This window comes from Aethalodelphis obliquidens, unplaced genomic scaffold (assembly GCF_003676395.1).
Source record: "Aethalodelphis obliquidens isolate GAN/ISIS:26980383/991018 unplaced genomic scaffold, ASM367639v1 scaffold30, whole genome shotgun sequence".
Classification (NCBI taxonomy): Eukaryota; Metazoa; Chordata; class Mammalia; order Artiodactyla; family Delphinidae; genus Aethalodelphis; species Aethalodelphis obliquidens.
The window spans coordinates 19,284,922-19,305,270 of NW_020837974.1; the positions used below are offsets into that span (position 1 = coordinate 19,284,922).

Below are 20,349 nucleotides of genomic sequence, written 5' to 3' on the forward strand. Positions count from 1 at the left end.
ATCTTTCCCCGGAGAGCCAGAGTCCATCTAGGCACTGAAGTACTTTACCAAGTTTTAGAGCACTAGTGACACATAAAATAATGGAGGCCCATCTTTTACTTTATATGGATCGAAAATTAAAAAAAAAAAAAAATTGATGGAAGGACAATGGCAAAAGACCAGTCAACTAGCTTGAACACTTCATTTATTTCTGGAAGAAATTGTTTTTAAAATCTGGTAATAGAAAAATAGTCTTATTAGAGAGAACTCAGTATCTGAATACTTCCAAGTATTACAAGCACCATGTCAAGCTATAAGATAACATAATTTTCTGAAACCCAAAAAATAAACACGGAAATTATTCTGCATGTTGAAAACAGATTGTGTGTTGTTTTGTGCGCTGTTTTGGGTTTTTTTGTTTAACTCACCTGGTCTCTTCCACAGTTTACTTCCAAAGGAAACTAGGCTACAGTACATAGAAACCATGACCACATTACTAAACCCCAAGATATACAGTGTTGCTCTTCTAGGCCTTACAGCAGAAAGGATATCTACTAGGCCAACTCCTTTGGGAAAGAAACCTTCATGTTGCTTGAGAACAATGATCCACCTCATTCAGTATTGTGTCATCTACAGAGAACAGCACCAGGGGACACTCAAAGGAGTGTCTGAAGGACACCCATCAGAACACCAACTAATATAGTGAAAGAATATAAGTAATAGAACCCAAGAGCTCCCGATTAGGAGGAAATGGAACTGAAAGAGTCCCATTTCGTTCAAATAGGTTTTTGTTGGTTGGTCCAGGGAACTTGTATATTACTCAAACTATTAAAAAGAGAATTTTCCAAGTGGGGTCAGTGATTTTAAGAATATTTGTCTGCACTGTTCAAAATGGTGGCCACTATCCCATGTGTTTACTGACCACTGAAACAGAGCTAGTGTGAAGTGATATGCACAAAATACATACCAGATTTCTATTATTCAGTATTTTTTAAAAAGGTAAATAATTCATTGATAATATTTTATACTGACTACATGTTGAAATAGTAATATTTTGGATATACTGGGTTATATAAAATATATTAAAATTAACTTCAACTGTTTTTTTTTGTTTGTTTTGTCTTACTTTTAAATGACCTTGTCATTTAAACCCTCTGGGTCTCAGTTTCCTAATCCCTCAAATGGAGAAGGAGAAAAAAAAACTGTTCTGCTTACCTTTTCAGGGCTATTATAGGGCTCAAGTAAAATATAAAAAGATCTTTTCTGGATAAATAATACTATTCAAACGTGAGGTATCACTGTGGATCTTGTACAACAGAATTAAAGGATTCTGGCAAACTGAGAAGCAAAAGTATTTCTATTTTGAATATTTTTTTCTTAAAAACCTGAGCTGTGATTCCACAAGCAATTATCACCATTGCCTCAGTTTATTAGTGAAGGCATCAGACAAGTGGCAGACACACCCATGCCAGGTCCTTGCCAGGTGCTTTGTTTCTGTCAGGCTCTGCACCACTTGTCCCAGCTCCTCGACCCCTAAGTACACCTCAGTGGTTAAGAGCTCAGAGTCTGAAGCCAGACTGCCTGGCTTTGACTCCTGGCCCCACCATTTACAGTGTGACCTTGGTCAGAATTAGTTAACTTCTCTAAAGCTTGGTTTCCTCATCTATAAGACAGGAACAAAAACACCTACCTCAGAGTTGTTGTGAGGCTAAAAGGATTGAACTCATATAAAGAGCTTAGGGGAAAAAAAAAAGAGAGCACGCTTAGGACAGTGCCTAGCATACAGAAAGCATTCAACAGATATTCCCTAGTGCCCTACTCACCCATGCTTTGGCTCCTTCCTCTGACAAACTTGACTCAAACTCACTCCCAGCTCCCAGGTCCTACTTTTTTCCTCTTTTTCTAATCATCTAAAATGTCTTAACAGTGCCAGGTATTAGAAACTAAAACAAGGACTAAAGAATTAATAGTTTGATTCACTTATTTTAAATGAGATAATTACTGGTTAGAGATCTTTTCTGTGATTTCTCAGCAACCAGCACACTGTCTAGAACCCAGGTCTGCTGAATTATATTTTTAAAAAAAGAAGAGAAGAGTAAGCTTAAATAAGGGCCAGGACTGTAAAGACAATACCTAACTGCCCTTGATGAGTACAATGCTCCAGGCCTGGTTATATTACCACTTAGGTTACTGAGAAAATTTGCTACTTAGACTGATGAATATGGTCTCTAGTCTCAGAACAAAACAGCCTTTGGGAGACATAACTAGTAAATACTAAAATTTCCAAAAAGGAGGAATGAAATTGGAAGTTTTCTACAACATAAGTCTAATTTAAGCTCGAAATGAGTACATTTAAATCCACAAAGCCTTTTATAAAAATCCCTTCAAGCTTTTAACACAATAACAAAAATATCCATGAACACTGACTTTTAAACATTCTCAACCGAAAGATCCCAATTTGTGTTGGTGCCTCCTTCCAACCCTCAACCATTATATGCTTTCTAGGAACTACAATTACATGTTTAAAGTAAAGTTTATACTAAATGATCCCTCTATAATTAACCTATTTCTCATCCTCCTTTTTCCTCCTCACTACATTTCCCTCAAGATTCCATCTAGAAATTTCTTCTAAAAACAGAACCTAGAGATAAATCCATGATAACAACCTACTACTACTATTGTTACCCTTTTCTTAAGTACAGAAACTACATTCCTGTGCTATATCAAATTATTTTCTGAGCCTAGAATCAGAAGGTAAGCAAATAGCCATAATTCTTAGATGTGAAATAGAAGGCTTTTCAAAAAATAAAAAATCATCCATTGATTTCTATTATTAACTAGAGATGTATGGAACTGAAATAAAATAAAAACCATGTAATTTTGTGTCAGAGATTTTTTAAGGAATTTAAATATTTAAATTGATATTTAGCAGACAAAATTAGAAAAACTATCATAGTACAAATAGTGCAGTGAGCTTTGTTTGGTGTCTAATTGTTTATATAAGGAGTTGTATATCTAGTTTTTTATTTGAAATAGAAATTAACTCTGGTCTGAATTTAAATTTCTTTAAAAGACCGCAGTTAGGGACTGTTAAATCTGTTCTCTGTATTCATGGCATAAAGACTTATTAAATGCCTTATAAAAACCACCATATTATCTCCAGCTTTAAAGTTCACCTTTAGTTGGTGAAAAATAAAGTAAAAGTATAAGATAATGTTCTGTACCAAAAGGATAAAGCCATAGCACCGAGTTTTGGAAAACCTAGGGGAATAAGAAGATTTCAATTCTATTCCTGTTCTGTCACCCTGATGGTGACACTTAACTCATTTTAATGCTTGGGTTCCTTATATATAAAATGAATGGATTAAAACAGCATCTGAAGTCTTTTCAGAAACAAAAATATATAGTTTTTTTCAAAGTGTGCATAGATTACATAAAACAGATTGTTTTTACCATAGTGAATTCATGTTTCAACATTTATATAAATGGGCCTGTCTCCCTAGCTTATGGAGATCTCTGTCACCTACCTGGATACACCTGCTGGCTCCTACGACAGACAAAAGACAAGCTCCAGGAAACTTATCTTAAAACTCCTGTGACTCACAATATATCATATGGGCTATAAGTGTGCCAACTTGGGATATTTTTCCTTTTATTTTGTTTTTAAAGAGCTATTTGGTAACAGCCTACAGAAATACCAGCTGTCCTCATTTCACCAATGGGTTGTATTCAAATTCAGTTGTAAGCTGGTTATCTAGAATTCAGAGAACAGTCTTATTTACAGTGGCATTAGTCTTCTAAGCTTAACATTTATTAGAGATATTAAATATTCCTTTATATTGTGTTCAATCACTAGATATTACTTTTTCTATAGGATACATAGAAATCCCTATTAATGCTGAAGATCTGACAAAAGAAAGGGGGGAAAAAAAAACCCTCCCCATCTCTCTAATGGCTATGGAACCGTATCTCTGATGATGGTTCCAGTGGGACACAGTTGGGGTGAGAGCCTGGAACCCTACAGTGAGTGAGGCAGGGATGGAGTGGTAAACAGTATGAAGAACTCACTTCATATTTTGTGAGGGGCCAAATGCCACGAAAATCATCATTCGTGTGTTAAAGACACTGCCTTGGTGATTTAGATTTGGTTATAAAGAATATAAAGGTAAACTTTAACAATTAGAGTCATTTATTTGTATATGTTACAACTTAAAAATTATACTCACATTACATATTTAAAAATACAATATTTAAAATTTTAAAAGTTCTCATTACAAGAAAAAAAATTCTCCAATTAGGTATGGATATGATTAACCAGATTTACTGGGGTGATCATTTCACAATACATACACAAATATTGAATCATTATGTTGTACAAATGAAACAGAGGCCTAAGGCATTATCAATGCCAAAACGCTATAGTAGGAGTCTATTCCAAACCCTATGACAATTACCAATGCATCTCTTCCCATCACTCGAGTTAACAAACGGCTGACAACAAGGGTCACCTATTAAGTCAACTCATCCTCATCACTCTTAATCCTCCACAGTGCTCTGTACTCTGCTCTTCCCCAGTTTACTCGCTTCATCACACCCTAAACCCTGCAAGTTCAGAACTGAATTATATTTCTTTTCCCCTTTCTGTGTATCCCCTAACCTGGTTAACTGCTCCCAAAATGTACTCAGCCACTCACTCTGGAACCTAAAAGTCAATCCAGGTTACTCTCCCTTCATATCCTTTCAACAAATTCTATGGATTCTTTTAATAGTCCCTTCACCAATATCTCAGTCTCTAGTTTCTACCCCTTCCAATCCAATTCCACAACTGGCCAAGGTTCTAAATACAATTTTAAAATACAAACTTTTATGTCACTCTACTAAAATGTCTTTGGTGTTTTCCCCAACACCCGATGGCCAAAATGGGAGAAATGCCAACAGCTATGACCAGCCCCTCCAGTCTCACCCCGACACTTCTACACTTGGCTCCTTCCCACCACCACCCCCTGCAATCAAAACCCATACTTTAACACATACAGGCTACAGACACTTAATTCTCAGTTTATACTGCTGGAATCATTTTCCATTCTGCTCCTTATTCACTTGGCTAATTTCTATTCTAAGAAAACTTCCCTGTCCCTCTACCCCATTTCAGGCTGAGTTAAGCACTTCTCTCTGTGCTTCAACAGATCCCTACCTGCCATAGTTTTGTATCCTGTTTTTCCCTACTAAATAGTGTGGAGATAACGATGTTGCTCTAGTCTATATCCAGTTCCTAGCACAAAAAAGGTATATATTAAAAATTAAAATCATAACTTTTCATTAGAATACAGAAATGGAACAGTAACGTCACTGGGTCTTTTAGAACATTTTTAAGGTCCCTGAAACGTTGATGTAGCAGGAGATGAGTGCCTAGCTCAGTTAACTGTCATCAGCCTCTAGTATTAATTTGGAAAAATCTTTACAGGCATCTTTTATTTTTCTGCAATTTGTGTTGCTTTGATTACAGTTTTTGATTAATGTATTGGTTAAAGATCTTTTGCAGCAATTATGTCTTAGGCTTATTTTTAAATATCTTAACATAACCTTCAAATTAAAAAAATCAGCCCAGGTACTAAATAAAAAGAGAAAAGGAAATTGACACTTTGTTTCCTATTATGTTTATTACTATTTCCTTTATTACTTTATTTTCTATTATGTGTATGTATTACATTATCTTATTTTATTCAACTCTCATTTTACAAAACATAAGGAAACTAAGGCCCAGAGAGGCTAAATAAAGTTGATGGCCACACTGTTCTGTACGCTATGTGGGAGAGCCTGCTTTCAAAGCCTCTCTATGCAGCTACAAATGCCACGCTCTTCTGACTATAAAATGATGTATTATGAAAACCTAGGAGCACCTAATCGAAAAATAAAGACCTATGCAAAGCACTTACCTTCGAGAAAAATTATTGGCAAAATCAAATAACTATGCATTAAATTGTACACACTTAACAAGTTACTGTTAATGCATATTCAAAGACATTAAATATTAAAATGAATCTCCACTGAAGTTAAAACATTAAATCAAATGCTTTACATAATCCGATAAGAGTAATTTTCTTTTTTAATCTATGTTTAAACTGCTTAATATAAATAATTAGTTTATACATATACTACCTTCTTTTGAGCAGCTTCCTTCTTTTTCTTGTCGTCTTTTTTCTTTTTCTTTTCTTCCATCAACTGTTCTTCTTCTTGCACTAAATCCCTGAACCACACAGTTGCAATTAACTTTCCCAAAATGAATTAATAACAGTAATGTTGCATATAGATTCATTTTCACTCTTATCAGAAGACATGGCAAATTATTCTTTTATCATTCATTGAAATAAAACACAACTTGCAACCTCAGTCTAACTATACAGCCACTGCACAGTACTTTTCTTTAGTAAGCCACAAGTAGTAGAGATTTTATCTTAATGTTATATCAAGGAAGACAACCTAAAGTTAGCAAATTTTACACTGGGAAACAAGCAACTTCCTCCAATTCTAGCATGTAAACAACATCTCATGAGCAGAGTTACCTTGCTTCTGGCCCCAATTATCAATTAGTAGCTAATGGCAATGCCTGGAACCTTCCCCACAATCCTCTCCTGACCAGGTATCTGGGGTATCTTCAGCTCTCCTTGCTCTAAAAAGCTTTATACCTATTTTTAGAACACAACTTATTCATAAATAGATGATTTGTATTTTAGCATTATACTAATTTCATATCCTATAAACATTCTAAACAATTCTATCAATACTTGGGAAACAATCCATAATGTACTAATGTTAAGTAAGTTTGTTTCAATTCTTAAAATCAGAAATGTTCAAATTTGTCAACAGAACCTCTGGCTCAGGATTTCAAAATGAATGGGCAAATGTATTTGTCTCCTCCTTTCTACTCTCCCTCACTGAAATGATAGGGAAAAGGGTACTATATCTATTCAGAGCTGATGAATATACAAGAGCAAAGGAAGCTGCAACCTAAGAATAAACACAAGAGAAGTCTTAAACGGCTGTATGTGCCATCCTGTGGTAGAGCTCCAGAGAGGCTCCAAGATTAGAGCTGGTTGAGCAAAATAGGCACAGAGCAAAGACTGCATAAGGAATAGAAAGGCCACAACTACTCAGCTCTTTCCATCCACTTTCCATTCCTATATGGCTACATGGCCACAGGTAGCAAATGCATTTAAATCCAAAAAAACAATCAACACCCTTCACATACACAGGGCTCCCCATCAGCATCCCCCCAACCCTTTCAAGGTAGGGGACTACTGGGTAATGAAATCTACACAAAGATGGAGGAAACATACTCAAGTTACCTACATTAATTACCCTAGAGTCTAGAACCTAATTCTTCATTCATAATATCAACAGACAACCAAAAATCACGAGATACTTAAAGAAAATCAATACATAAAGAAAAAGTACCTAACTCTGCCCTGAGGAAGCTTTCCAGGGGGGACATTATGAATACCAGGCAGAGAAGGTTCAAGGGACAAGAACTAGACACTTGGGAAACTGTAAATAATTCATTAAGGCTGGAATGCATATGGCAGTGGGGATGCAGTAGAAGATAAAATGAGAAACACAGACAAATACATACAAAACTAGAAGGGGTGCTATAGGTGCACTCCATTGAGATTACACAAAACTTAAGTTGGCTTTGCTGATGGAAGAAACTGAGAGAAGACGCAGGGAGACCATGAAAAACAAAATGAGTGACATTATGTAAATTGATGATAATTTAGTAAAGTTAACTATACAACTGCTAAAATCAGAAGTTGGAAGAAGAGGATGATAACTGTTGCTGTATTTCATTCCGTTTTGTTCAAAGCAGCACTGTCATGTGGCTAATAGAGTAGCAAAACAGATTCAAGCCAACTGTAATCATGACTCATTCTCTAGCATTCTGTGTGAGGGAGGTAATGAGACTGAGCAAGCTCACTCACTGTAATCCTGGAAGCCAAGGCTGAGATAGCCATAGCATGTGAGAGAAAGAATAAATTCGTAAACAAAAGCAAATAAGTTACATCATTGTCATGTTACTCAACCAAAGCTGTTTACTAGCTCCAAATACTTAAACTCCTTCAGCCTCAGTTTCTTCATTAAAACTGGGGATAAATTACCGTATGCACCTACTTCCTAGCATTTCTGTAAGGTTTAAATGAAGAATGCTTACTTAACACATTTGAGTAAGCAACTCAAATGCCTAGTCAGGAACCCCTCTCACCAATTCTCAGTGGCATCTCTAAGACTGTATTCACTCTACTTTTGTCAAGATATTTAGGGTCACTTATTATGCAGAAACTCAGGAATCTTTAGCATTTGTTCTTTGTGTTTGCCTGTGAATTACAGACAAGTCCTTTTCTAACCTTGTTCTACATCACTATAATTTTACTCTATGGGATGTTCCTTTACTATTTAACCGGAATTTTCTTCTCCCTTCTCAAACTTCATTTTGAAGACTTTTTGATGACATTAGCAAATGTTTTCCTGACCAAAAATGGTCTCTTTAGTACTTAAAAGATGAACCATATTTCCTCAAGGAAATATTATAGTATCAGTTGATACCAGAAGCATAAGAGAAAAAAGTTCTCTTCTTCAATACTGTCATCACCACCAACTAACCACACTTTTCCCACATCTCCTTCAGAAAGCCAACTGGAAAAAATATATATAAATATACCTAAACACTTCGACTTTCAGAATTTAAATGCTAGTAGAGAGTCATATAAGATATTTGATTCTACCTTTCACCATATCTAGCAAAAGGAATAAGGGTCGATGGATCTGATAGGTCTAAGTTGTCCATGTTGTACATGCTAAGTTGCACATGCTCCACAAAGACGACATTCCAGTCAGCAATCATTCATCCCTTGAAAGTTAGTAGCAAAATATCTCAAATATGCAAGTTCTGGATCTAGGAATGAGAACAAACCTCTGAGTGATTAAAATGTTACAGTGACTATGCTGGGCAGTTTAAATATATTTTCCCATTTGTCACTTTTTTAAAACGATAGGGACAGGTTTCCCTTCTACAGATGAAGAAACTGAAGCTCAGAAAGGTTAAGCGACTTGTCCAAGGTCATACGGCTAGTATACAGTGGAGTAAGGATTCAAATCTTGGTTCTCAAAGTCATGGTCCTTCCTTTCCCCTACACCATAATACCTCCCAAAGTACTAGCTCTCTTTTCAGAAGCCATAGAGAATAATCCTTTTCCTTTAGATAGGTTAAGTGATAGATCTTCTCACTTTTATCTTTTCTCCAGACTGTGTGCCTCCACAATCCTTTTCTTATTTCCTTCCACCTTTTATAAGAACACTTAAGAACAATGTACTACAGGAAATACAAAGTATTGGAGTTCCAAAAACCATGGGGTGTATAATCAGGAGCAAGAACTGCAAAAGACTCAAAGACAAAGACTAAACAACCACTGGTTTTAGCAAGAGGGGACCAGGCAGTGGTGATATTTAAGACAGCAATTTCAGTATTTTTTATTTTGTGAATGTTTGTGGGAGGACAATGTGGGAGAAACAACTAGACCACAACCAGTGAATAGCTGTAAAGTCCATACTTGAGTTCAATCGTTTTGTGGGGTTTTTTTGTTTGTTTGTTTTAAGAAAAAAGAGAAGTAGGAGAGTAGCTAAAAAGCTATCAGAAGTGAGCAAAAATGCCTGTCTTTTTAAAAAAAAACACTCATGAAAAATGCAAGGTGCATGACAGAGTACATAGTATTCTACCATTTGTGTACAAAGTGAGAGAGCCTATGTATTCATATTCATCTGTATGTGTCTAAAATGACTCTAAAAGAACACCTAAGAAACTAATAGTAATTGTGGGGGAGGAAGCAGAAGGAACTAAGCATTTGGGGCCTGAGAGGAAGGGAGATCTCACTGTATAAACCTTTTCATACAGTATTTTAGTTTCTGAGCTATGTAAGTATTCAAAAACTTAAATATTAAAAATTTTCCAGTATTAATATTAAATTTTACTATTTAAAAAGTAAAAGGCTGTTCTGTTTCTGGTTTGCTCGGAGATCCAGTCATGAATGCATGCTATATTCTCTTAGATTTCTTTTTTGTATCTATTGAAATGGTTACAGAATTTCTGTCTTTTGATCACTGATATGATTAACTCTATCGATGGATTTTCTAGTATTGAACCAAGCTTTGCATTTCCTAGTATAAAGCCAATTCAATATATTATTTTTTTAAATAAATTGCTGAGTTTTCTTTCTAATAAAGGCAAAAAACTATAATGCTACACTATTTTTTTATACTAATTTCACTGGCAAAAATGTTCAAGAATAATAATATCCAGTGCTGGCAAAAATGAAAGTTAAGAGGTTCTTGCTTATATTACTGGTAGAAAACTACTATAACCTTTTGGAAAGTATTGTGGTAACAGTTTTAAAAATTAAAGTTACACATAATCTGAGAATTCCCTGGCGGACCAGTGGGTAAGAATCCGCACTTCCACGACAGGGGCCACTGGTTCAATCCCTGGCTGGGGAACTAAGATACTGCGTGGGGGCGCGGCGGGGAGGCAGGAATGAAGGAAGGAAGGAAGACATAATCTATCCAGCCACCCCATGCTTCAGAATGTGTCTTACAGAAATAAAGCACTAGTACACAAGGCCATATGCATATGAAGGTTCACTGCAAGGTTCACAAGGGCTGAAAAGCAGAAAAGTTGAATGTCCATCAATAAAGAAATGGCTTTATAATAGCATAGCATATTGGATTGAAAAAAAGTTGATCTGTTTATTGATTTGAAGGAATGTCCCTAACATTGTTAAATGAAAAAAAAGCAATTTGCAGAACTGTGAACAGTGTTAGCCCATATTTTTTTAAAGTTGTCTGTTTGTATATTTGTATAACTTTATATAAATTTAAGGAAAGACATGAGGAAATACCCTCCTGAACTAGGACACTAGAGTAACCTCACAACTGAACCAACTGTTTGGGGAAATTGTTTTTTAAAAAGCATATCCCCATGGAAAATGTTATGGTGAACATGCATTATTTTTGTAAATTAGTACCAAAAATATGTTTTTTAAAAACATCATGTCTAGGATTTGCTTTTACTACTCCAGTCCCCACCCCATCTTCCCAAAAAAGGAAAACAGAAAAATGAAACAAGATTGACAAAATGTTGACAATTGCTGAAACTGGGTAATAGGTACGTGAAAGTTCTTTATTCTGTTCTATTTTTGTGTATGTTTGAAATTTTCCATAATAAAAGACAAAATGATCACAAGCCTCCAACCAAATGATTAAAGGCAACAAGGTGGGAGATCAGAGATAGATGAAGCAGATAACTGTGTGAACCAAGTGTCTTAGGAACAGGAAGAGAATGGGTAAGACAAGTGTCCATAATGGCAGCAAGATAGATCTGGGATCTAGAAAGCCCATCCTGGAACTGCTCTTCCTGATGCTTGGTCAGTTTTCCCTACATTCCCAACACGAGTATCATTAAAAACAATCACTTCCAAAGGATACTCCTGTAAACTGCTGTTGGATATGGACTAGCAAGGACCTCTGGTGAGCAACTTAGAAATATCTATCAACATTAAACTTTTAAATGTCACTATGTTTATGACCCATCAATTTCAATCTAAGCCTCTACAAAAGGAAATGTACAAAAATAGATACTGAAAAATAATAGCCTAAAAGCCAAGCAATAGGGAAAAATTAAACAAATCATAATGTACTCATACCATGAAATACTATGCATTAGTTTAAAAAAAAAAAGGAGGGGAGTTATAGATTTCCATGGTGTGCAGAAAGGAGTTATTAACACAGCAGATTTGAGACTGTGATCCTAAGAAAGGACTGCAAGGTTGGCCACTGGCTGGTGTCAAGGAACTTGGATTTCAGGGAGGTTCCCACCAATCCCTAACTGATATGGGTAAGCTTAGTACAAACAGTATAGTTTTGCTGAAAGCCTACTTTTCTTATGGCAGTTGGGAATTTTGGTACACGTTAGGCAGAGGGTATCTACATAACCAGCCCCTAAAAAAACCCCTAGGCACTGAATTTCTAACCAGCTTTCCTGGTAGACAGGTTTACATATGTTATCATAATTTGATGCTAGAGAAATTAAGCACATCCTGTGTGACATCACAGGGACAGAAATCTTGGGAGCTTATACCTACCTAGTTTCCTCTGGATTTTGTCCAATGTGCCTTTTCCCTTTACGGATTTTGCTTTGTATACTTTCACTGTAATGATTCACAGCCATGAGTATGACTACATGCTGAATCCTGTGAGCCTTCCTAGTGAATCATCAAACCCGAGGGTGGTCTTGGGGAACCCCCTCAACAAATGTGGCCTTAAAGAAAAGATCTCTATGACACACTGCTGAGCTGAAAAAATGTCACGGTCCAGATCATTATATCATTTGTTAAAAAAACAAAAACAAAATCCCATTAAAAAAAGTACACATCCACAGGATAGCAAGGAAGCGGACCCTCAAGGTACCTGGATGATCTGACTCTCTGTATCCAAAATCATTTAATAATAACCTACAAAATGTTTAATCAATAAATCAATAAGAATGTGCCTGGGGATTCCTAAAGTCAAGCAGTCTGCTGTGTACTGGGAGAACCCAAGTAGAATACATGGTTTTAAACTACAGTTTTGTAGGAACAACAACTGAACACACCCGCAATATGGAAACAAGAAATCATTTGGCAGAGGCCACAAGCAAGTTCAGGAAAATAAGACATGCATATGAGCTGTTACAGCTAAGCAAAGCTTCATGGAGCAGTAAGAAGTTGATCTGGGTCTTAAAGAAGAGGCAGGATTTCTAAAGAGAGGTGGGCTTTTTCAAGCAAGAGAGCACAGAAGGGCATGGACACCAGCAAAGCATGGAGAACTGTTAGCATGGCAATTTCAGGGTCCAGTGTTGACTGGGATAGAAAAGGGAGGAAAAGCACTGGGTAAAAGTAGGAAATAAATTTGCTCAATAGGGTGAGAAGACTGTTGCAGTAATCCAAGTAAAAGTGTTATGTCCTGAACCATGATGGTGGCAAGTGGAAATGAATAGCAAAGAATAAATCCAAGATAATCACAAGAAATTGGAATAGTTGACAGTATTAATAAGAATGGGGCTTCCCTTGTGACGCAGTGGTTGAGAGTCCGCCTGCCAATGCAGGGGGTGCGGGTTCGTGCCCTGGTCCGGGAGGATCCCACGTGCCGTGGAGCAGCTGGGCCCGTGGGCCATGGCCGCTGGGCCTGCGCGTCCGGATCCTGTGCTCCGCAACGGGAGAGGCCAAAGCAGAGAGAGGCCCACATAAAACAAAAAAAAAAAATATATATATATATATATATATATATATATATATATAAAAGAATGACAAAAGAGAGACAAGATAATGACAACTCCAGATTGTAGAAAGCAAAAATTTTTAAATGGAGGCTCTGCTGTTAGAAATGATTATAGAAAATAGGGGGCTACTTTCCATAAGGCCCAACTAGCCTATCAGTCTCAACCTACCACAAGCCAGCTCACCTTCACACAGAAACCAACTGTATGTTACAAACTAGTTTTGAAAATAATTTCACATCTTCTGCCAAAAAATGTTGTTCACCTACTTTTTCTCTTACAATTTATTGTTTTCTCCCAGCCTTCCTGCTTCTCCTTTTCCTATCTGCTTGTCAGCCTCTTCTTTTTTCCTCCTTCTTGTCCTCCTATGCCTAAATTAATCACCAAAGCCAGTCTAGCACCACAACAGGAAGTCACTGGTAACCTTCAAAGCTATAATTTCACCAGATAGTAAAGATGGAAACCAAACTGCTGCAAAAGAGGTTAAGCATGATCAGATTTTCAAAAATTTAGCCATGATATGAAAAAAAAAACCAGGATAAAACTGAAGTTTTTTTTTTTAAATAAGGAAGACTAGTACTTATTTGGAAGTAGAAAAGGGGTTAAGGAATAAAGGTATCAGAGAGGGTGATAATAGATGGGGTAACACAAGAGAAGCTTGTTTACAGTCACAGGTAGTTTATACCTGCAAATGCTAAAGTAGTTAAATAAAACTGATACATCCATAAAATGGAATAACTATACTGCTGTAAAACAGATAAGGAAGGCCTCCATATTCTGATATGAAAGGATCCGAAAGGTATATAGTTAACTGGGGAAAAAAACTAAGGTTCAGTATACTATCTTTTGTGTTAAAAGTGGGAAAGAGATAGGAATATATATCCCCCATGTGCTTGTATTTGCGTAAAGGAATTCTAAAAGCACACACATACAGAAACTAATAAAAATACCTATTTGTGATAGAAATATGTGGAGAAAAGAGGACAAAAGACAGGATGGCGGCAACACCGTGTATTTCTAGATAGTATTTGATTTTGAACCATAAAGCATAGGCAGGTAGTGAAGCACAGGCAGGTAGTGAAGCATAGGCGGTAGTGAAGTCAGCATATCTTCCTCTTAAGAATGAAGAGAAGATAAGAAAATAGGATATGATGAGGTATCAGTGAAGATACAGATGATACATAGTCTGGATCTCTTCAAAAAGTAGGAGGCTGAGCTTGAAGGGGGCTTCTACTGGCCTCATAAACTAAGCAATAAAATAATGCTAGTAAAGGATTACAACCCACTGAATAAATGAAGAATCCATGAGTCCCTACTAATATGAATAAATGAATAAATGGATGAATTAACAGGGTAAAGGGACAGATCATACAGTAGAATGTCAACTAATGTAGCAAAAATAATGGACTTAGAAAATCACCATTTAGCAATCTATTGACTCAGGCAAGAATCTTGATGAGAAATAATATATTTACATAGTTTCAAAATACTCCCAACAATATAATTATTAATTACAAAGAGAAAGTACTAACTTTACAGTGGGGAAACCTGACATATACCAGGTAGTTGGTATTCAACTTACCCAAGTAGTTTAAGTTACCATCACCAATAATGAGATAAATGGACATGATGCACCTCCTTATATGAGGCAATAAGCAAAACAACATCAGTCCTGTGCTGTTCCTGCCAAAAACACATAATGTAAATCTAATCAAGAGGAAACATCAGACAAATATAGATCGAGGGACATTCTACCAAATAACTAACCTGTACTCTTTAAAAAATATCAAGGTCTTCAAAAACAAAGACAGACTGAGAAACTGTTCCAGAATACTGGTGACTAAACAAACTTGAAAACTAAATGCAGCCTGTATCCTAGATTGAATCTCTGACCAGAAGGAAGTTGTTTTTTTTTTTTAATTTGCTCTAAAAGTTATTACTGAGACAATTGGCAAAATTTGAGTAAGATCTGCAGATTTGCTATTAAGATTGTACTGAATAATACTTTTCCAATTTTGATAATGGCACTGTAGTTACTAAGAAAATGTCTTTGAATTTAGGAAATATTTATTTTTAAATTGAAATATAGTTGATTTACAATGTTTCAGGTGTCCAGCAGTGATTCAGTTTATACACACACATTCTTTTTCAGATTCTTTTCCATTATAGGTTACTATAAGATATTGAATATAGTTCCCTGTGCTATACAGCAGGTCCTTGTTATTTTATATATAGTAGTGTGTATCTGCTAATCCCAAATCCCTAATTTATCCCTCCCTCCCCTCCCCTTCAGTAACCATAGGTTTGTTTTCTATGTCTGAGTCTGTTTGTTTTGTAAATGACTTGATGTGTATTATTTTTTTAGATTACATATATAAGCGATATCATATAATGTTTGTCTTTCTCTGACTTAACTTCACTTAGTATGATAATCTGTTTGCAGCAACACAGGTCCACCCATGTTGCTGCAAATGGCATTATTTCATTCTTTTTTTATGGCTGAGTATGTTAGGAAATAAATATTTAAGTTTTTAGGGGTAAAGGGACATCACGTCTCTAAGTTACTCTCAAATGGTTCAGGAAAAAAACCATTATGCATGTAAAAAGAGAATGAGAAAGCAAAGGTGGTTAAATATCACCATTTGAGGAACACAGATGGAGGCTCTTCAGGAATTTTTTGTCTAGTAAAATTTCTCTCAGACTGAAATTATTTTCAAATAAAAAGCGCAGGTCGGGGATAGTGATATTAGAATTTTAAAAGAACTGAAACCCCCCACCGTAGCAACAGGAGCACTGTACAGTTTACAAGGTGCTCTGAAGAAATCATCCATTTTGAACCACAATGCCAAAACACAGAATTTATGTTATTGCCATTTGACACTAAAAGAAACCAATGACTGGAAGCTCTAAATGACCTGTACAGTGTAAGACAATGGTAAAGGCTGGCCCCAAATCCGGTTTGCTAAGCTACGCTCCTAAATCTACTCCTCTTTTGAGGCTTAACAATTACTAGTTCCTTCATAATTCTTTCCAACTCATATAAAACTCACCCTTGACCTCTAATTAAACAATGCTCATTTTCTAATTATTTAAGATGTTAATCTCACTCTTCCAAATAGAACTAATTACTGTTCTGGGGACAAAAAGCAGTTCTACTTATATTAGTACTCCAATTTAATACCAATTCCTTCTTCCCTGCTGTTACTAACACTCTAACCCCATCCACCACCAAACATGCACTCTTTTCACTCTCTTCTACCCACATTCTACTTCTTTAAGGACCAGTTTAAATCCAATCTATTCAAACAAGCATTTCCTGGGCAGCACAGCATGAGGTTAAGAGCTCTGGCTCTGATCCCAAAGAGACGTGGGCTTAAATCTCAACTCCACTACCGACTTGTGTAAGCAACTTGTTTAATTTCTCTAAAGCCTCCGTCTCCTTGTTTATAAGAGGTCTTAAACTGTACCTCCCTCAGAGGGTTGTTGTGAAGATTAAATTAGGTAATGCAGAGGAAGTGCTTAAGAGATGCACATAAGTGTACACTAAACATTAGCTACAAGAAACTAGGTACAAAATATGGCGCTAAACTAATGTTAGGACACAAAGAAGATGGCGACCAAAGAAAGGAGAGCATACAGTAGAAAATGGAATTGACTCACCTCTTAGAATGGTTGTCATCAAGAAGACAAGAGGTAACAAGTGTAGCAAGTGTCGGTGAGGACATGGAGAAAAGGGAACCTTTGTGCACTGCTGGTGGAAATGTAAATTGGTGAAGCCACTATGGAAAACAGTATGGAGGTTCCTTAAAAAACTAAAAATACAACTACTAATGGCCCAGCAATCCCACTTCTGGGTATATATCCAAGAGAAATGAAAACAGGATATCAAAAAGATATCTGCACTCCCATGTTTATTGCAGCATTATTCACAAGATATAGAAACAACCTAAGTGTCCATCAATGAATGAAGAAGGTGTTGTATACACATACAAAGGAATAATATTCAGCCTCGAGAAAGAAGAAAATTCTGCCATTTGCAACAACACGGACGAACCTTAAGGGCATTATGCTGAGTAAAATAAGTCAGACAGAGAAGGACAAATACTATATGATTATCACTTATATGTGGACTCTAAAAAACCTGAACTTGCAGGGGCTGGGGGATAGGAGAATTGAGGAGATGTTGTTAAACAGTACAAACCTGCAACTCCTGAAACTAAGGAGAATAAGTTCTGGAAATCTAATGTACAGAATAGTGATTACAGTCAACAATACTATGTTATATGCTTCAAAGTTGCTCAGAGGGCTTCCCTGGTGGCGCAGTGGTAGAGAGTCCGCCTGCCGATGCAGGGGACGCGGGTTCGTGCCCCGGTCCGGGAAGATCCCACATGCCGCGGAGCGGCTGGGCCCGTGAGCCATGGCCGCTGAGCCTGCGTGTCCGGAGCCTGTGCTCCGCAGCGGGAGAGGCCACAACAGTGAGAGGACCACGTACCGCGAAAAAAAAAAAAAAAAAAAAAAAAAGTTGCTCAGAGACTGGATTTTAAATGTTCTCACCACGAAAAAGAAATGATAATTATGTGACATGATAGCGGTGTCAGCTAATGCTTCAGTGGTGATCATATTGTAATACTGTAGACCCTTGAACAAGGCAGGGGTTAGAGGCACTGACCACATGCAGTCAAAAATCTGCATATAACTTTACAGTTGGCCCTCCAAACCCACAGTTCCACATCTACTGATTCAACCAACCACAGATCATGTAGTACTGTAATATGTATTTAGTGGGGGAAAAAAAAATCTACATATAAAAATCCACACAGTTCAAATCCATGTTGTTCAAGGGTAAACATGCATATAAATATCTCAAATCAGCAAGCTGTACACCTTAAACTTGTACAAAGTTAGATGTCAATTATATCTCAATAAAACACACACACATACACGGGCAATGCACTAACTGCTGGGGGGAAAAGAAAATGGAATTAATTTTGTTAATCATACCTTAATAAAGTGGGAAAAAAATAAAAAGAAAAAGTGGAACTGGATATATAAAAACAATTATCAATGCACAATGCAGAATGAGGTAGATGCCAAACCAAACAGCTCAAGACCCCGGATTCTAGATTCCAAACCAGACCATACCTGGTACCAAAAGACAAAGATATCACAAGAAAGGAAAACTACAGATCAATAACCCTTGTGACCACAGACTCAAAAATCCTTAACAGAAGACTAATAAATCGAATCTAGCAACATATAGTAAGGACTATATGCCTTGCCCAAGAGGGATTTATTCCAGGAATGCAAAGTTGGTTTAACATATGAAAATCAATGTAATACAACATTAACAGAACAAAGCATAAACCAACGTGACCTCAACAGACACAGAAAAAGCATTTGACAAAATCCAACACCCTTTTATGACAAGATAAAAACATTCAAACTAGGAATAGAAGGAAACTTCCTTAATTTGATAAAGGCCACCTACAGAAAGCCCACAGTTCACATTATACTTAATGGTTAAGACTGAATGCTCTTCCTCTAAGATTAAAAACAAGACAAGGATGTTCAGTCTTGCCATTCCTATTGAACATTTTACTATAGGTTCTGGTCAGGAAAATTAGGCAAGAAAAAGAAACAAAAGGCACCAAGATTGGAAAGGAAATTATAAAACTTATCTTTATTCACAATTAATATGGTCCTATGTATAGAAGTCCTAAGGAATACACACACACACACACACACACACAAAACGGGTTCAGCACAGCTGCAGGATACAGGATCAACATACAAAAATCAATTGGCTAATGTTCTAAAACATGTATGAACCTTGAGAATATTATGCTAAGTGAAATAAGCCAGTCACAAAAGGACAAATATTACGAGTGGTTCTAGGAACCACTCAAGAGGTTCCTATAACAGTTAAATTCATAGAGACAGAAAGTAGAATGGTGCTTCCCAAGGGCAGAGGGGAGGAGAGAATGGGGAGTTATTGTTTAATAGGTACAGAGTCTCAGTTTTGCAAGATGAAAAGAGTCACTGGTAGTGACAGTTGCACAACATTGTGAATGTGCTTAATTTCACTGAAATGTACACTCAAAAATGGTAAAGACAGCAAATTGGCCATACCAAAATTTTAAATTTTTGTGCTTCAAAGGACATCAAGAAAGTGAAAAGGCAACCCACAGAATAGGAGAAAATATTTGTAAATCATGTATCTAATAAAGGACTTGTATCTAGAACATATAAAGAACTCTTACAACTCAACAATAAAAATATAACCAACTGTAAAATGGGCAGAGGATGTGAATAGACATTTCTCCAAATCAAACACACAAATGGCCAGTAAGCACGTGACAGGATGCTCAGTATTATCAGTCATTAGGGAAATGCAAATCAAAAGCACAATAAGATATCACTCCACATCCACTAAAATGACTATAATCAAGAAGAACAATAACAAGTGTGGGTGAGGATGTGGAGAAAATGGAATACTCATACACCGCTGGTGGAAGTGTAAAATGGTACAGCTGCTTTGGAAATAGTTTGGCAGTTTCTCAAAAAGTTAAACATAGAATTACCATATGCCCAGCAATTCCACCCCAAAGTACATACCCAGGAGAACTGAAAATGTACGTCCACACAAACACTTGCACATGAATGTTCACAGTATCACTATTCATAATAGCCCAAAAGGGAAAGCAACCTTAATGCCCATCAACTGATGAATGGATAAACAAAATGTGGTACAGCTATACAATGGAATATTTTTTGCCCATAAAAAGAATTAAGTACGTGCTACAACATGTATAAACTATGAAAACATGCTAAGTGAAACAAGCAAGACAAAAGGCCACATATTATACGATTCTATTTATATGGAATGTCCGGAATAGGCAAATCCATACAGAATATAGATTAGTGGTTGCCAGGGGATGGAGTGAATGGGGAGTGATTGCTAACGGGTATGGGGTTTTTTTTTGGGGGGGGGCGGATAAAAAAATGTTCTGTAA

General features: G+C 36.5%; 1 protein-coding gene across 9 annotated transcripts in view; it reads right to left on the minus strand.

Moving 5' to 3' along the window:
- The window catches only part of TNRC6A (trinucleotide repeat containing adaptor 6A), a 208,240-nt gene that overhangs the window by 69,053 nt on the left and 118,838 nt on the right, over positions 1-20,349 (minus strand). For 7 of the 9 annotated variants that reach the window (XM_027126603.1, XM_027126601.1, XM_027126610.1 and 4 more), the window contains one exon: positions 6,139-6,226. The exons of 1 other annotated variant lie outside the window; for it this stretch is intronic. In XM_027126603.1, the coding sequence (XP_026982404.1) occupies positions 6,139-6,226 (88 nt within the window). Of the gene's footprint in view, positions 1-6,138; positions 6,227-16,996; positions 17,095-20,349 lie in introns of those variants that run through there. One more of the 9 variants, XM_027126604.1, reaches the window with a different exon arrangement.